The following is a 17,057-nucleotide window of genomic DNA, read 5'->3' as shown; positions in this document are numbered from 1 at the left end:
AGGAAGTGGGGTGCTAAACCCTTCCCTTCGTTGTTAAGCTCGTAACCTAGAAACAACACTGTGTACTCTGCAATGTGCGACTTTGCAAAGTTAAACTTGTAACCTATGTCAGCAAAGTTACAAATTATGCTATTTACTCGACACAGATGCTCCCAAAGATCGTCGTCTGTGAGATAAATGTCATCCACATACGAACAAGCAACTGGGTCGAAGCCCTCCAGAAGAGACAATGCGGGCGTAGAATACTCCAGGACTGTTCTTATAGCCCATTGGGAGACGCCGAAACATTTTTTGCACACCGCCGCATGTAAAACTGGTCCATTGGGAACTTAGACCGCCTAATCTATGGGCATAAAAACCATTGGAAATGTCAAGCGTGGTTTTGAACCTTTTACGCTCAAGACTATTCACTAAAGCAGAGCCATGAGTATTCTGTACTGTACAGTTACGGCAATGCGAGTTCAAATGCCTATAATCCAAAACCAAACGATATGAGCCGTCCGGCTTGTTCACAGTAAAAAGGGGGTTATTCATCGGTGACACACACGTTTCAATTACACCTTGATATTCCAATTGTTCAAGGATAGCCGCGACTGAAGCTTTGGCTTCACGCCGTATGGGATATTGAGGTTGAGGCTGTGGCTGAGACCGTAAAGGAATCTCATGGCTTGGTGACAATTTATCCCAGCCACACTGATTACGGTACACAGCCGGCGCAAGCGCTAGAGCCCACTCTTCTGCAAAATGCAGTGCTTCCACTCTCGGCACAGTGTGCGCGAAACTGGGCAGGATTACCTCCTCCCCTCGCGGAGCTGCGAGAACAAAAGGTGGGGGCCAGTCAGCCTCTGAAAGCAAAATGTCATATGTAGACGAGAGATTTTCCCAAAATACACCTTTTACAGTTCGCTGCATGTCACCTTCAATTAACAGGACAATTTCAAAAAGCCGTTCAGGGGGAGCAACATGTGTATCAGCAGTTTCAATCACAACATAAGTATCAGTCGCTGTCACCTTCAACAGTGGACGAAGGGCCTCTCTCACTATGGTAATCTCTGCTGCGCTGTCCAGCAAGGTCAGAGCCCACGTCAGATTCCGAAGCCGCGTTCTCACTATCAGGGGCATAACGATGCGCTGTCAGGGCGGCGACTTTCTTCGTGGCAAACTGTGGTCTCTTGGGCGTAGAGCCTTCCTGCTGCTCTCCACTGTTTCGCGGGCGGGGCTGACCACGTCCTTGCTGGCCACCCCGGCCCCTGCCGCCCCCTCCACCACCGGTTGACGGAGCCGATGAGTCCTGAAAGGAACGAGGAGAGCGTTGGTCAGATGCCTGAAACCTCTCAGGCGATTTAATCATCGCGCGGTCGCGCAAATCATAAACACGATCCGACTGCGCAGGCAACGGAGACGCAGGAGCAGAAACCTGTGCTTGTTGTTGTTGTTGCCTACCCTGATTCTGCTTTTTAGGCCAATTTTGTTTCTTGGACTTTTGTTGACCACTAGTTTCCGATGTCTGACCCTGGGGCTGCTTTTTCTCTTTATCAGGAAAAGCTTTAACCCCCATGGCATTGCGGCCAACCGTTTTATAAGCAGCCACAATAATCCTTGCTAACCGTCGGGGTCGTTCGGCCTCGGGAAACAACGCCAATGCGTTAGCAACCTGAAAGTTCACTGCATCCCCCTTGACATTCGCAAGGATAAGATCGCAAACTACATCAAAGGAGCCACACAGGCGCATGCCCAATTCAACAGCCGACTCCCGTCCGTGTTCGTCTTGAACACGTTTAAGGACTCCACCCAGATTGGTCACAGACAGGGTGCCATAGCACCTCGAATAGACCGCTGCAAAAGTCTTACCCCAGGTCTCACAGTCAACAAGTTCAGGAGCCAAATCCTTCGGTAAACTTAGTGTAAGAATCCGGTGCTTATCACCCGGACTCGTGTTGGGAAACACAGCTTCCAGCTGGCCGAATTTCTCAGCAAGCCAGAACGGAAAATCATCCTTGTCCTGGGGCTTTTTACCCATCACGGAATTCACCATGACCGGATTGATTTTCAGACCAGCATGTTCTGCACGAAGCTGTGCACCCCTAGGGGCCGCGTCCTGAACTTTAGGGCTAGTGTAATGAACAAGCGCTCTAATCACTTCCACCGCGACTTCATGAAGCCGCCGCAGATCTCCCACGTTACAAGTGGCGCGTTGAGGGTGAGGAGTGAATCCAGCCAAAGCGGGCCAAGGTGTGCCCGGAATGGACAAAGGACCTAACCTCGAAGCGGATAAAGCGTGCGGTAGGGCGCCACCAAACCAAACTCCATGCTGCCAAGCATCAATAGGAACCTCCAGTGCTCTGTACGGAGCATACGCAGCCGGTACAGCTGAGGCAGTGTATGAATGGAACACTCCAGAATTAGCGTCCACTGGCGGAAATGTCACCCACGAATAAAACAGTTCGTACGGGTAAGCATGTTCCGCACTCACTACCAGAACAACAGCCAAGCCTTCCACAGGAACATCGTAAGTCCGCAAATGGTCACGCACCGCAATGCGACTATGCTGCGGGATGTCCACGGCTTGTGCCATGTCAGCACAGGAATATGAAAAAACAAAGATTACTTTGTAGCACAACTGGGTAGTAATTCAAAGAAACCGTTTACAGATAGATTCAAGCTTGAAAAAGACCTATTTCAAAAATAGGTAGGTTTTTCCGACACCGCCGTTTTCCGGAAACGGGAATGAAGGCGTTAAGGTTTGAATGATATACTACTCGAGTGTCATGATATAAGGCCAATCAACGTATGGGCGCCATGTAGCAGGGTTTCCGTTCTCCCACAGAACTGTGCACAGAGATCTAGAACCTGGGTGCGTTAGGATGATCCAAAACTCACCTTTGTTTCAGAAATCCCCTTACCAAGCTAGCTACAGTGTCTCATCGGTAGTAGTAACTTACCAATGACTTAGACAATCCAGAACATGAACTTAGGTTACCTCAGGTATCGTGGAACACATGAACACTCTTTCGTTATATAATCATTCCAAACCGAAACTGGGAGGCAAAGAATACACGTGCAAGTTTGAAATGTTTATTTTTCAATGCATCATTCTCAAACGCAGTATCTTGTATAATATCAACATACATATTATAAAAATCAGAGTCAGCAGCATAGTCACTAATCCATAGTAAGCAAAAGGTGATAGCATGTTATGATGCAAAAATCTATAGAATTCTGTATCACCTATATTTCGCGCACCCTAATTAGCATATTATATTATATCTAAGAAGGTCTCATCTCGGTTCTAGCAGGGCGGACCCATACCTCTAATTCTCAGTAGGAGGAGATCACATCACCAGCTACCAGCTCTCTGCATGCGAAGCATCAAGTGTGTTGATTCATTCCCTGTAACTGTATCTTAAACCCGCGTAGAGCCCAATGTTGGCAGCAACATTATTTGTGTTATGTCTAACGTGGTGCGAGGATCAGGCCTTCAGCAACCTTGTGTTAGGTTATTCTTAGAGTGTGCAGTTCTCAGTGTACAGACAGTTGTACCAAGTGTACCAAGCACGACTGATACTAGAGCAATAACATATTATTCTCAAATAAATCACATCTTTCGTCTAGGTTGAAAGCTACAATAACAATTAGGTGTCGTGTGCAAACTCAAGCTGAAAGAAAATATTGCGTTTAAACATTTAATAAGCTCATGCTAACTTAACACAATATAAAGAAACGTAGTAACCATATGACAGTATTAATTATTAATTTTTTTATAATAATATTTTTTAAATGTTTTTTTTAAATCATTTTTCCTGGGGCGCTCTGGGTGCGCGCACCGATAAGCTCTCCGGAGAGCGCACCCAGAGCGCTATTTCTGCTTTTGTGTAAAAAAATATGTATGAAAAGTAAATAATAACGCAAGACATTTAGTACCATACTTATAAAAGCAGTATTTTTGATTTACGAAATGAAAATGATTTAGCATTTCCGTGAAACTATCGAAACATCACTTAGGCGCGCCGTGTAAGCGCCCCCGGAAGCGCCTACGTTCGCGCGGCGTATGCGCCCCCGGAAGCGCCTACGTTCGCAACGCGTAAGCGCCCCCGGAAGCGCTTCGGTGCGCGCAGCGTAAGTGCGCCAAGTCATGTGACCTTAAAATAACTCTTTTCATTGGTTGCTAACAGTTTTTTTTTTTACAAAGAATGAAATCCCCACCCATTTCCTTCACTACTTCTTTCACTTTTGTGACTGCAAAACCTGCCTTTTTGCTCTCAATTCTTTGTTGGATATGTTGGATTATCATGGCTGCCAGACCATCCAGCAGTGAAGATGACTCCAATGAATTCCTTGATTAAGAGGTTCCTCAGCCGAAAGTAAAAGAACACTTTATTTGGAAATTCCTGATGACCAGAAGAAAGTAAATGCTCCAAAAGTGGAGTGCAGGATTTGTCACACAGTCCTGTCACGGGGTGACCCCACTAAGAAATATTCTATTGGGAACTCCACAATGATTCGCCATGTGGAGAGGAGGCACCCCCAGAATTTTGCCCGGGAAAGTGTCAGGGCTCTGGCACGAGAGGTTCCCAGTGATGGGGCCTCTACATCAACTGGAGGACTAACCACATCGGTGAGGGGGCGATCGCAAGAGCTGGTTCCGAATATTCAGCCTGCTTTTAACAAAGGCGTCCTTAAATGCAGAGACTGATCAGCTACTTTGCTATTGGGAACAAAGTGTGTTTTTGTTCTAAAAAAAGAAAAAGTTCTTTTCAGAACTACCTCCAATTCTCATCAAAGAGCTATGTTCTTAAAAAAATGAAAAAGAGTAAGTGGAGTGCATTGATAAAGGAGAGGAAAATGAGTAAGAAAGCACAGAAAGGTATGAGAGGAGAAAGGAAGTGAAGTAGGGGGACTGAAAGAAGGTGAGTGTGGGGAAGGAGAGTGAGGAGAAGGAGAGTGAACATGGGGAATGTGGATATTCAAAGAAAATGTAGAAAAAGGACGGGGGTGTGAAAGGCTAAGAAAAAATGCATTGCTGGAGTTGCATCATTTTTGTGACGCTCTAGCAATGCATCACTTTTGCGCTTACAGATACGTCTGAAATACTGACGTATCTGTAAGTACTTGCAACATAATCCATCATAAATTAAATATGACGCATGAGTAGAAGACTGAAGGCCTCATTTATGAGGCCATGCGTCACTTTTACGCCACCGGTGCGTCACTTTTTGTGAAGCACCAGTGCTGTAAAAAATGCACCTTATTCAGTCATATTTACAAAGTGACGCATCTAGGTAGATGCGTCACTTTATAAACCCCTGCGCCACATTATACCTACGTCAGAAGTAATATATGCAAAAGGGGCATATTGATGCAAGAAAGGGTCGTAGAGGTGACGCAGTGAAATCTATGAGATTTCACTACGTCACTTTTAGGACGCCGTTGTGTCAAAATCTTGGGCCTGCCTCACAGCAGGCGTAAGACTGATGTAGGCCCTTTCACATAGGACTGGCCCCATGTGAAAGGATGCATTGCTGGAGTTGCATCATTTTTGTGACACACTCCAGCAATGCATCACTTTTGCGCTTACAGATACGTATGAAATACTGACGTATCTGCAAGTACTTGCGACATAATGCGTCATATATTTAATATGATTCAAAAAAGGGGGTGGTGATGAACAGAGTGTCTGAATTAAGCAGACCACTCTTACCCAGTCCAAAGATCAGGGCTTGATCCATCACCGTTATTTATCTCACTGCACCATCCGAGCTCAGAACCTGGCTATATGCAAATCAGTCTGTCCCTGGCCCAGTGCATCATGGGAACAGGGCAGACCAAACTACCAAGCCAATTCCTCACCAGAAAGGAAACAAGCTACCGGGGACCGGTTTCTGGCATTTCAGCCGTCTTCGGCCCGGCTTGCTTGAATCCAGATGGTGCAGTGAGAAAGGGACTCATGTCTGAGTATACCCTGCCACACCTATAGTGGCCAAAAACGATTCAGAAAAGGGGGTGGTGATGAACAGAGTGTCTGAATTAAGCAGACCACTCTTACCCAGTCCAAAGATCAGGGCTTGATCCATCACCGTTATTTATCTCACTGCACCATCACTTTTTGTGATGCACCAGTGCTGTAAAAAATGCACCTTGTTGAGTCATATTTACAAAGTGACGCATCTAGGTAGATGCGTCACTTTGTAAACCCCTACGCCACATTATACCTACGTCAGCTGTAATGTATGCAAAAGGGGTGTATTGACGCAAGAAAGGGTTGTAGAGGTGACACAGTGAAATCTAAATGATATCACTGCGTCACTTTTAGGACGCTGTTGCATCCAATTTTTGCGCCTGCTTAACAGCAGCCGTAAGACTGACGCAGGCCCTTTCACATGAGACTTTCCCCCATGTGAAAGGATGCATTGCTGGAGTTGCGTCACTTTTGTGACTAACTCCAGCAATGCATCACTTTCCTCTAAACACTCAACATCATTTTTTTTTACTCTATTTTTTACACTGTTTCGTACCGGGGAGCACCACCAGCGCTTACCCCGCGAAAAGAAAGAAAAATTAAAAAGTGTTTTAGCCCCTCAAGGTCCTTCTAGGCCCCCCTCAGAAAATCTAGGGGGTCAGGGGGTGTCTACTCTGCCCCCTCTTAATTATATCCCCCTTTTTTTTTCACCTCTTGTGTCTCGATTCTACCGAGACACAAGATGGTGGACTCTCCGGACTGTTTAGAATGTTGACAGACATCCGACAGCCAATCAGCTTTCCGCACACACACTCCCGTAGCGCGCCAGGTACGCTCCCCGGTACGCGCACCTGTGAATGCTCGGAGAGCGCCTATAGATATATATGTGTTTTTGAAGTTAATTTTCATAAAAACCACTGGAGCAATTTTCACCAAGCATAGCAAAGGCACATCTGCGTACCAGTCCCTACAATTTTGCCAAGTTTGGCGTAATTCCGTTCAGCGGTTCGGGCTGTGGACTTGTCAGACTGTCCTATGGAAATTAACATGGAGAAAACACGTGTTCGAACAAGCATGTAATAAGGTCAAAAACGTCAACAGGAATGATCTTCTCATCCCCAAACCACCAATTGATAGTGACGAAGGACCAATTAGATTTATCACCACCTATTCTAATCAGACTTGGAAGGTGAGAAAAAGTCTAAAGAAATTTTGGCATGTGTTAAAGCTAGACTGCACAATAAAAGATGCTGTCGGCAGTCAACCAATGATTACCTTCAGAAAGTGCCCAGCATTAAAAGTTATGCTTTGCAGTAACATGGTAAAAGATAAGAAGGATACCAAAGCAATCAAAGGTTTCTTTACCTGTCGATCGTGCAAAGCTTGCAAGGACAGTGTTAATAGGAAATAACTTATCCTATCTAAAAATAGTAAAGCCTTTAGTATCCAAAAACACCTGACAGGCAAATCTGACTATTGTGTATATGCACTACAATGTCCATGCCCATTGACATATATTGGAAGCACAAAACATCCAGTAAAAAAACGTGTGCTAGAGCACATGAGGGCGATCACTAATGAGGACAAAAATTATCCTATTGCCAAACACTTCAAAGACTTTCATGAGAAACACTTAAGTTCACTAAAATGTTGTGCTTTGGACAGGATTCCACTGTCTGAGCGTGGTGGAGATAGACTCAGACAACTACGTCAACTTGAGTCTAAGTTCATAATTAAATATGACACCGTACAACCTTTGGGATTAAATAAAGATGAAGAGCTATCTGTCCACTTATGTTAAGAGTCAACAGCCCCTTTAAAACTCAAGGCTGAATTCTGTAAAATCACTGAATTGAAGCGGTCTATGTAGTTGTTTTTAAATAATTGTTTTTACTTTAAAATGACCAAATACTTTTATGTTTGTAGGAGACATATATGTCGCTACACAGTGAGGATGTGAAACCACTGGCTGCTGAATGATTTGGATCAACATGAGCAAATGCATCTTCTTTATCCAAAACCTTTTTGAGTATATAGACGTTATGAGAGTGTTATCTATGACCTTAAGCCCACCGGGGCCGAATTGTATTGCGAAAGAATGTATATACTTAGTGATTTATGAACATTATCACATGGATAAAATGTTGTGCTTCAAAGCCCACTCGGGCAGAATTGTACAATCTAATGGTATAAACATATAGGGTACGTTTTCTTAAACAATTTTTTGTTTAATAATATTGGGCAGTAAGGCTTTAACCAAAGCCTTATTATGAGTTTACATCTCTTTATCAAATGTCTCTCACAAAACATTGAGAATTGCAGATGCATGCTTATCTTTACTTTGCAAGACACTTAAAGATGGCCGCCAATTTGTGGTATAACATACACTTGTGTGAGGACGAGTAGTCCTACGTTTATGTTTTTGATTTATTTTGACTTTAAAAACTTTGAAAGAGAAAACCACTGTTACCCGTGACCAAGGTGCGGCTGCACTGAAACGCGTCGGGTGTTTTTGGCATCCTGTGTGTTGAATAAAAACTTCACGCTAACGAATCTGGGCTCAAGCTGACTTCTTTTGGATGGTAAAGTTGCGGTTTTGAAATATTAGAGGGTCGCCTCCTCGCTCTAGCCCGCCGCAAGACGGCTGGGGGACTGGCGAACTCTGTTGGATATTTGGATAGATATATATATATATATATATATATATATATATATATACCCCACCTGAAGAAGCAGGAGCCCAGAGGAGACCGGTTAGAAAGGACTTTATTCACCAATGAACAGCTCAGGCAGCAGCGAATGCATTTCGGATTCATTCCTTCCTCAGCCCCCAATACCTGAAGTAGAAAACAACGTGTGCTAATGTCTGCTGCCTTTTAAATAAATAGCTCGAGTCCGCTCCTCCCCTTTCGAAATGACGACCACCTGTTGCAGTTCGTTGTAGTCTTGTCAAACTGCAACTCCCAGAATGCCACAATGTTCAACATCCCAGGTAGGTGAAACTATGGGGAGTGTAGATGTTGACTGCGGAAACCCAGAGTAATGCAGGGCACAATGAGACCACCCGCTGTCCCCTGGTTCCAAAGCCTCTCCTCGGGTCCCCTCGAACCTGCCACTTCCCCCACAGTCAAAAGTCCAATGTTCCAGTTTTACAGGCTAATTGCGGAATGCAGATTGCCACTGTAGAGGTAAGAAACCTCAACTGATCACGTCCTTCTTGTGTGGGGGCGGGTGCCGGAAAAAATTACATGACGAAAAAACAAGATTGCCGTGCGGCATGCCAGCCTTCTCCGGACCCCTGAGCGTGGCAGTGGCTTCCTTGATGCGCTACTGGCCAGCGCAGAAATGCGATGCACAAAACTTCCCCAAACAAAGAAGCAGGAGCCCAGAGGAGACCGGTTAGAAAGGACTTTATTCACCAATGAACAGCTCAGGCAGTGGCGAATGCATTTCGGATTCATTCTTTCCTCAGCGCCCAATACCTGAAGTAGAAAACAATGTGTGCTAATGTCTGCTGCCTTTTAAATAAATAGCTCGAGTCCGCTCCTCCCCTTTCGAAATGACAACCACCTGTTGCAGTTCGTTGTCGTCTTGTCGAACTGCAACTCCCAGAATGCCACAATGTTCAACATCCCAGGTAGGTGAAACTATGGGGAGTGTAGATGTTGACTGCGGAAACCCAGATATCATATATATATAGTTCTGTCCAATTTCAATGTACCATAGGGCAAGTTAGATCCAGTGGTACTAGAAGTCTGGTACTGACGGATAGGATACACCAATCAAAATGTTTATTTTTTAAATGTGTTTATGGAGCAGAGTCCATTTGGAACCCTGATCTTACATTGTCCTTACGTTCAGTGTGTGCTGCCAAGTGTTGGATGGAATGCATGAACCTATCTCATCCTCTGGCATTTACTTGGGCCACATCCCAGTCCATAGTTATTTTGCACACCTCAGTTTTTGTATACTTTAGTGTGACACCTGGAAGGTTGGGCACTGAGTCTTGATGGTGCTAGTTTCTACAGCAAACCCTAGCAGTCCTCAGCTAAAGGAAATGCACAGCAGGGTTTGACCATACAATAAGTTAATTGCAGGGCAGCGACCTGCTGTGTATGGCTGTACTCTCTGTGCAGGGCGTGGAGTAGTAATTGCCTGTTGAGTTGGGTAAATGGCATGGCCAGAAAATTGGCTTTGTGGTTAACCTACAGCCAATTGACATGCTTTTTAGGGTTTGGATTATAACAAGAAACAATGTCCCACTAGGTATCAATAACAAAGACAATTCAGATTTTTGCATACAGTACGTATTGCAAGAAAGGAACACCAGGGAGTCTCAATACATTTTGTGAGAAGGTTGTTAATCACCAATTGCATTAAACACGGGAAGCACAGTTAAAGGCAGCACTGTACATGAAAAACATCATGAAGCAACCCAAATAACACTTGGTGAAAATGTGATGACGCAGTGATAGTGACGACGCAAGTGAAAGTGAAAGACAGCGTGGTCGGCGCAAGGTGATAAAAACAATCAATTAAAGGCTTTCACATTAAATATATACAAGTGGACAAGTTCAATTTGAGATGGTGATAAGCCTATTGGTAGTGCGCCGTGAAATCGCGCTGTTGTTGTCGACGGCGTTTCGATCCTCTATGATTCGGGATCCTCTTCAGGACAGGGTTGGCGTTGAATTAGGGTGCTGGAAATTAGGTACACTAACTGGATCCAGGGGTCAGTCCTTCACAAGGTAGTGGGTCCGGAGCCTCGTATGCATTTACCGAGTGTTGTTTCAGGTAACTGTAGGGCGCCTGAATCGCTGGAAGCTGAAAGTTACAGGTTGCGAGTCAAGGGATCACGCTACTCTGCGCGGGACGCTACCGCCTAGATTGAATCGGCAACCGCTGCCAGACTAACCCAGGCACTCCACTTAAACGGAGAAATTATTAACCGCCCAGCGTGATCCCTTGACTCGCAACCTGTAACTCTCAGCTTCCAGCGATTCAGTCGCCCTACAGTTACCTGAAACAACACTCGGTAAATGCATACGAGGCTCCGGACCCACTACCTTGTGAAGGACTGACCCCTGGATCCAGTTAGTGTACCTAATTTCCAGCACCCTAATTCAACGCCAACCCTGTCCTGAAGAGGATCCCGAATCATAGAGGATCGAAACGCCGTCGACAACAACAGCGCGATTTCACGGCGCACTACCAATAGGCTTATCACCATCTCAAATTGAACTTGTCCACTTGTATATATTTAATGTGAAAGCCTTTAATTGATTGTTTTTATCACCTTGCGCCGACCACGCTGTCTTTCACTTTCACTTGCGTCGTCACTATCACTGCGTCATCACATTTTCACCAAGTGTTATTTGGGTTGCTTCATGATGTTTTTCATGTACAGTGCTGCCTTTAACTGTGCTTCCCGTGTTTAATGCAATTGGTGATTAACAACCTTCTCACAAAATGTATTGAGACTCCCTGGTGTTCCTTTCTTGCAATACGTACTGTATGCAAAAATCTGAATTGTCTTTGTTATTGATACCTAGTGGGACATTGTTTCTTGTTATAATTTACGCACCCAGTCCCATTTTGGTCTATGGGTTATACTCCTGTCTCCTTCACTCTTTTAGGGTTTGGAAACATCTGTGACACGGTGCAGGAGCTGGCTACAGAACAGGTTCTGTAGACAACTCCCATTACGTACATCCAAATTCCAAGTGAAGTACCCACCCATATGCCAACATTTTACTGTGAATAGCTAAAGGTCATAAGCAGCACATGTTAGAGGGTCACACAGGCAGTTGGACCAACGGGTGTAACAGAAGATAAAGCTACCAAAACAAATGTTGTATGGAAAGTCTTTCAGATAAAAATATTCTTTGACAGTACACAAATTCAAAAAAAGTCTTACTGTTCAGGCTTATCCAAAGACTGAGCATTTTCGCTCTCTGCAGTCAACTTTGCATGGTTTTGAAGCAATACCAGTTCTTCTGGCTGAGCTCTCTGAAATAAATAAAGAAAGGAAAAAGTCATGTTGACTAGTCATGAGCAATTAGAAACAATTTAGCAGTATTGCCTTCTACGTCACATTTCTTTGCACTTATTCAAACTTTCCAAGAATATTGAGGCATATTGTAAAGGGAGCTGAAATAACACTAAAGAACCTTGTTAACATGTGAATAGTAAGAAGAACTTCACACTTTTAGCACTATAAAGCCCATGATAATGGTATCTGAAGGGCTGCATCTCCACAAATAAAATGTCCACTGGTGTCACATTTGCTGAAGATAAAAAAAACTATCAAAAGCTCTCCAGGCAGTGAAAGAAAATTCAAAGTGCATCAGGGACCTTCAAAATGCAATTCTGGACCCTGACATTTGGATGGATTTTCAAGATTTACGTAGTAGTTGAGTGAAGATGCTCCTGCAATGCAAACTTAAGATGCGGAAATATTTCCCACAAAATGGTTTAACATCTCTCTGCGGCCTGTACAGTGGAGGTTCTGTCTCTACCACAACCTTGGTTTAATGGTCCTTCAAATATCCATCAGCCCATGCTCAATTTGAGGTGTATTTGCAGGTGTAACTCACTTGGACTTATTTTTAGGGACCGGCACTTAGAGAGAAGAAAAACAGAAAAAGGAGAAATAAGACTGGAAAACAGTGACAAATGGAGAAGTAAAGGATAACAAAACATGCAAGGATGAGGCAGAATGGGTCTAAGTGATGGATAAAAGTGGCATGAGGTGGAATTAAAATTACACAGCCTCGGCACTCAGTACCCACACCCTGGCTGTTAGATTGCATAGGCCACAGCAGTCTCGGCAAACCTTCACCCATGTCACTTATTCTTTAACAAATGAAGCATTGCCCATAAGTATTTATGAAGATAAACCCAAAGATCGTAGTACTTTACATAAATTTGAGTCTGTTAAAGTCTTCTGCTCTTTACACTCCTCAATTCATTATTAACAATACAGTATTTTATTTTTCATAGCCCATGACTGTAACTGATTGAAAATGATCCTCCCCACAATCTTAACGGAGCTGTCCGCCAAATAAATTGGCCTATAAATTTTAGGTGACCCCCCTATCGCCTTTTAAAAAAATCATCATTATCATAGAAAAGGACCAGGACTCTGGAATCTTATTATATTGGATATTATGAAATAGATTTGTCAGCTGCGGTCCCCACAGATCAAAATTACATTAAAAAAAGTCCTTAGGGATCAAATCAGGGCCCGGCACCTTACCACTGACGCTTGCTCAGATGGCCATTTAAACTGCCTGGATGGTCAATTGCAGCAGGATGAGGAGGAAAAGAAACTGATGCAATGCATCCTCCCATACTCCATTGTTCTCAAGAAAATATTTATTAGTAACCTGCTTAATTCATCCTGTCCGGAAATATCACTCTTCTGGCTGGAAATCTAGGGGGCATCTCGCAGTGAAAGCCTGTTTACTATTCTCCAAAACAACTTGCTGGTATTTTTTGCAGCAGTCAATTCAAGCGTTTCCCAATCCTTGTAGAATAATACATGCTTTCTTTCTATCATAGTCAATTAATACATCTTCCTAGCCTCTCGCATTGCCCCGATATCCCTAAGAGACCCAGCTAACACTTATCAAAATACGGTTTGCAGCTGAACAGATCCCATCAAATCAGCAAGGATGGTCAGACCCAGGTTTCCGGTTTCCGGGATTTCAATAATGAACTCTTAATAATAAAACACAATGGTTGATGGCATTGGAATAACTCATCCGCTGGCCCCTCATTTTAACAGGCCAAATAAATTTAGAGGTTCTTTTACAGTAAACCATTTAACACAGCTGCATAATATTTGAGATGCCACACTACTCTTAAGCCGGCATTAGTGTTTGCACTAATGTAGTCATATGTTGATGGCCTTTTATCCCTGTCGTACGGGAGGGCTCCTTCAACTAGTAAAACAATATGGTCTCTATTGGGTTTCTTCCACATCACCACATAAAGACCACTGCAAATAGCTTTTAGAAGCAAATAAATAGTCAATGATGGATGCTTGCCCCTCATTCTATATGTTAGCTTGCCGGGACAGCACCTCTGGAAATACTTCCCCATCTCTGCAAGATCCAATTGGGCAACTAACTCTCTCCATTACAAGCGTTAACATCCCACGCTGCAGTATCCAAACCAGAGCTTCAAGAACTTGATTCTACAGATTTGCATCCAATCTTTTACTAAAGTCTCCACAAATTAAAATCCATGGTTGGGATGCATAATCCTTACCTATAGGGTTCAGTGCTGCAATGAATTAAAAAAACTCATGAAATAAACCAATGTAGGAATTAAAAAAATAATGGTTATAAAAATTAACCAAATAAAAACTAAAATATTTTACAGTCTTGAATTAACAAAGCCTCTATATGCAGGGCTACCCATATTCACAATTGTCACTTGAGTCTGAGATGAAGCTTATCTTTAGGTCTATCATAAAGGGAGGCAACAGCCGTGCAGGAAAAAACAAGAAACCATTGCATACTGTAGGTGATATCGCCCAAGTTTCCTGAAGAATAACATTGTAGTTGTTAATAAAGGAAAACCAATCTGACATTGGAAATCTTGCTTTTAAGCCCAACTACATTCCATATAATCAAAGCAAAACAATTGTGGCTACTTATTTCTTCCTCATACTGCTGCCCCACTAGATAACCAACATACCGGGTGCTTAGAGATTGACAGATTAGTATTAACTGTGGTGGCCATAGTAACAGAGGTGGCAGTAACCATGACACTGTTATTTGGCTGATCATCCACAACTTGATGCCCCAGAATCCTACTCTAGGTCTAGTGCATAAATTCATATACTGTGACCCCATGAGCTGTCAATCCTGATCATCAATATTCACTAAAGGAGCAAATCAATTAGCACACCCTAGATTATCATTATCAAGGATTGAGCAAATTGGCGGGCCCAGAGTTAGTACGACATGTGTCTCGGAATTGGGAGGTCTGTAAAAAAATAAAAAATAAACAAGAGGAAGAATACAAACAGCATTGTCTTTTTTTTAAATATCTTTTTTATTGGCATTTGTAAAAAATTTCATCATAATGAATACAGTTCCATATCCACAACAAGAATATATATATCCTCTACGTTGTGGAGATTACTAGCATTTGTCCACTGACGCAACAATTCCATAATCAGAAGGTATGGTATGCTCGCTACAGTAAATCACGTGAGAGGGAGTGGCTGGATTCTTTAGGAACCCAATCCATCTTAGATAGTCATGTATTTAGAATGCAATGCATACAGAAATGCCCTATGAAAATTCAATCCAAATATATAGGAAAGAGAAAAAACAAAGAATAAAAAGAAAAAAGGAAAGAGAAAAACAAACTCAGAGCATCCTTACACTTAATGCACAAGGCACAACTGTAAAACTACCAGGGTTCCACAGTCAATATCGCTATTGAAAACAATTAAATCAGCACTATTGTGGAGCCAGGGGGCCTCCAGAGGGAGGAGGAGTTAGTGGGGACCACCTGAAAGAACCCACAACAAGCCTAATACTCAGGGGTTGTGTGACTCCCCCCGATCCCCCCGATCCCTCAGAGTCAGTTGTGTTCATTTGCGAGACCTGATCTGGCGTGTTACACGTGTCACATGCCCTTAATATATCCTCCCACAGCTCTGCCAAAGGTTTTCGCCTCTTCGTCATCTTGTCCAATCATATTGATTGGGGGATGGGATCCAAAAGGGATCTACCAAGGTATCTAGCCATGGAGAGCAGCGGAGCCAATGTATCTGAACAGAAGAACATATCCAATCTTGTATGTAGATCATACAGGGAAGATTAGTAAGAGTATTCTCTTCTTAGCTTGTTGTGAAGTCTCTAAACATCTATCAATTCCCACCCCCTTACCCAGTTCTTAAGCCCATGGTCATAGCAGTTGCTACTGTTCCTCTTAGCGGGGGAGTAGATCTGTCCCAGTCTGAGTCACACACACAATTAAAATCCACTCCCAAAATCAAAATCACATGCCACTCCTTCCAATGCTCCAGAAGGCCATTCTAGAAAGGAAATCTGATCACGACCACTACAAACCTCCCCTCTGCATCTGAGTTTCTAGGAGACCTGAAAAGGAACCCCAGGCCTGACTCACACAAGCACTCCCCTTGCAAAAGCAAAGTATTTGCAAATAGCTGCCCTCGCCCTCTACGTCACAACCCAGTCACTTCCACTTCTGTGAGATGGGTCTCCTGCAGCAGCACTACATGTGCTCCCCACCGTCTTATGCAATTCAGCATACTGTAGCACTTGGAAGGAGAACCCAGCCCCTTGACATTCCAAGTCAAAAACTTAAATTCCTCAGCCTGACTTGTATTACTGGCCATCATCAGATGTAATACCCCCTCCCACTAGCCCCCCCAGAGAATCAATCTGCTTACATGTTGTGGACCTCCTGGCATGTAACAACAAACCCAACAAAACAACTACCAGAACTGCAACATACTAAACTTCAATGGTGAGGCAAGGCTCAAAACCACGCACGTCACGACCTACTCAGAAGGTTCAAAGCTGCAAAGCTAGGACCTAAGGGGAGCGTGGCCCTCACAACGGGTGTCCAACCAGAGCACCAGTAAACTCCCAGCGTGCACCATCCTAGATAGGGCGGTCCTGCCTGCACCCAGGGGTGCACTGTGCCATTTTCGCTACCCCTCCCAGAAACCCCTGCAAAGGAAACAGTCCTATGATCACAAGACATTAACAATGGGGAGGGGGAGAGAACAACAGTACATTAGAGGGGGACATTGGGGAAAAAAAGCACGAAAGAGACCTAAGTCCGCCGCCCAGTTTAAATAATGTCATCTGCGGTGTTTGGACTCACAATTGGCAGTTGGAGACTCTCACTGCAGGAGGCATCAGAGTCCGTTTCTTCCAACCCTTTCTGAGAGTCCGCTCCACCATCCGATGGCGACCGTCCACCTTGCATTATTATCGTCACTTCCTGTAGTGCCTCCGTTCTCCCCTGCACTGTCCGCAATGGGCTCTGCTTCCTCGCTGCGGACGTTTCCTCAAGAATTTCCTGGGCTCTCTAGCTGCTGGCCAAG

At 43.9% G+C, this 17,057-nt stretch overlaps 1 protein-coding gene across 1 annotated transcript in view; it reads right to left on the bottom strand.

Annotated features, from left to right (window-relative positions):
• The window catches only part of LOC147708863 (uncharacterized), a 678,829-nt gene that overhangs the window by 290,168 nt on the left and 371,604 nt on the right, over positions 1–17,057 (bottom strand). The window contains 1 exon segment of the mRNA XM_086925788.1: positions 11,874–11,965. Coding sequence (XP_086781914.1) covers positions 11,874–11,965 — 92 coding nt within the window.

The sequence above is a fragment of the Lissotriton vulgaris genome, chromosome 6 (assembly GCF_964263255.1).
Source record: "Lissotriton vulgaris chromosome 6, aLisVul1.2, whole genome shotgun sequence".
Lineage (NCBI taxonomy): Eukaryota > Metazoa > Chordata > Amphibia > Caudata > Salamandridae > Lissotriton > Lissotriton vulgaris.
This window is presented reverse-complemented; position numbering and strand designations above follow the sequence as displayed.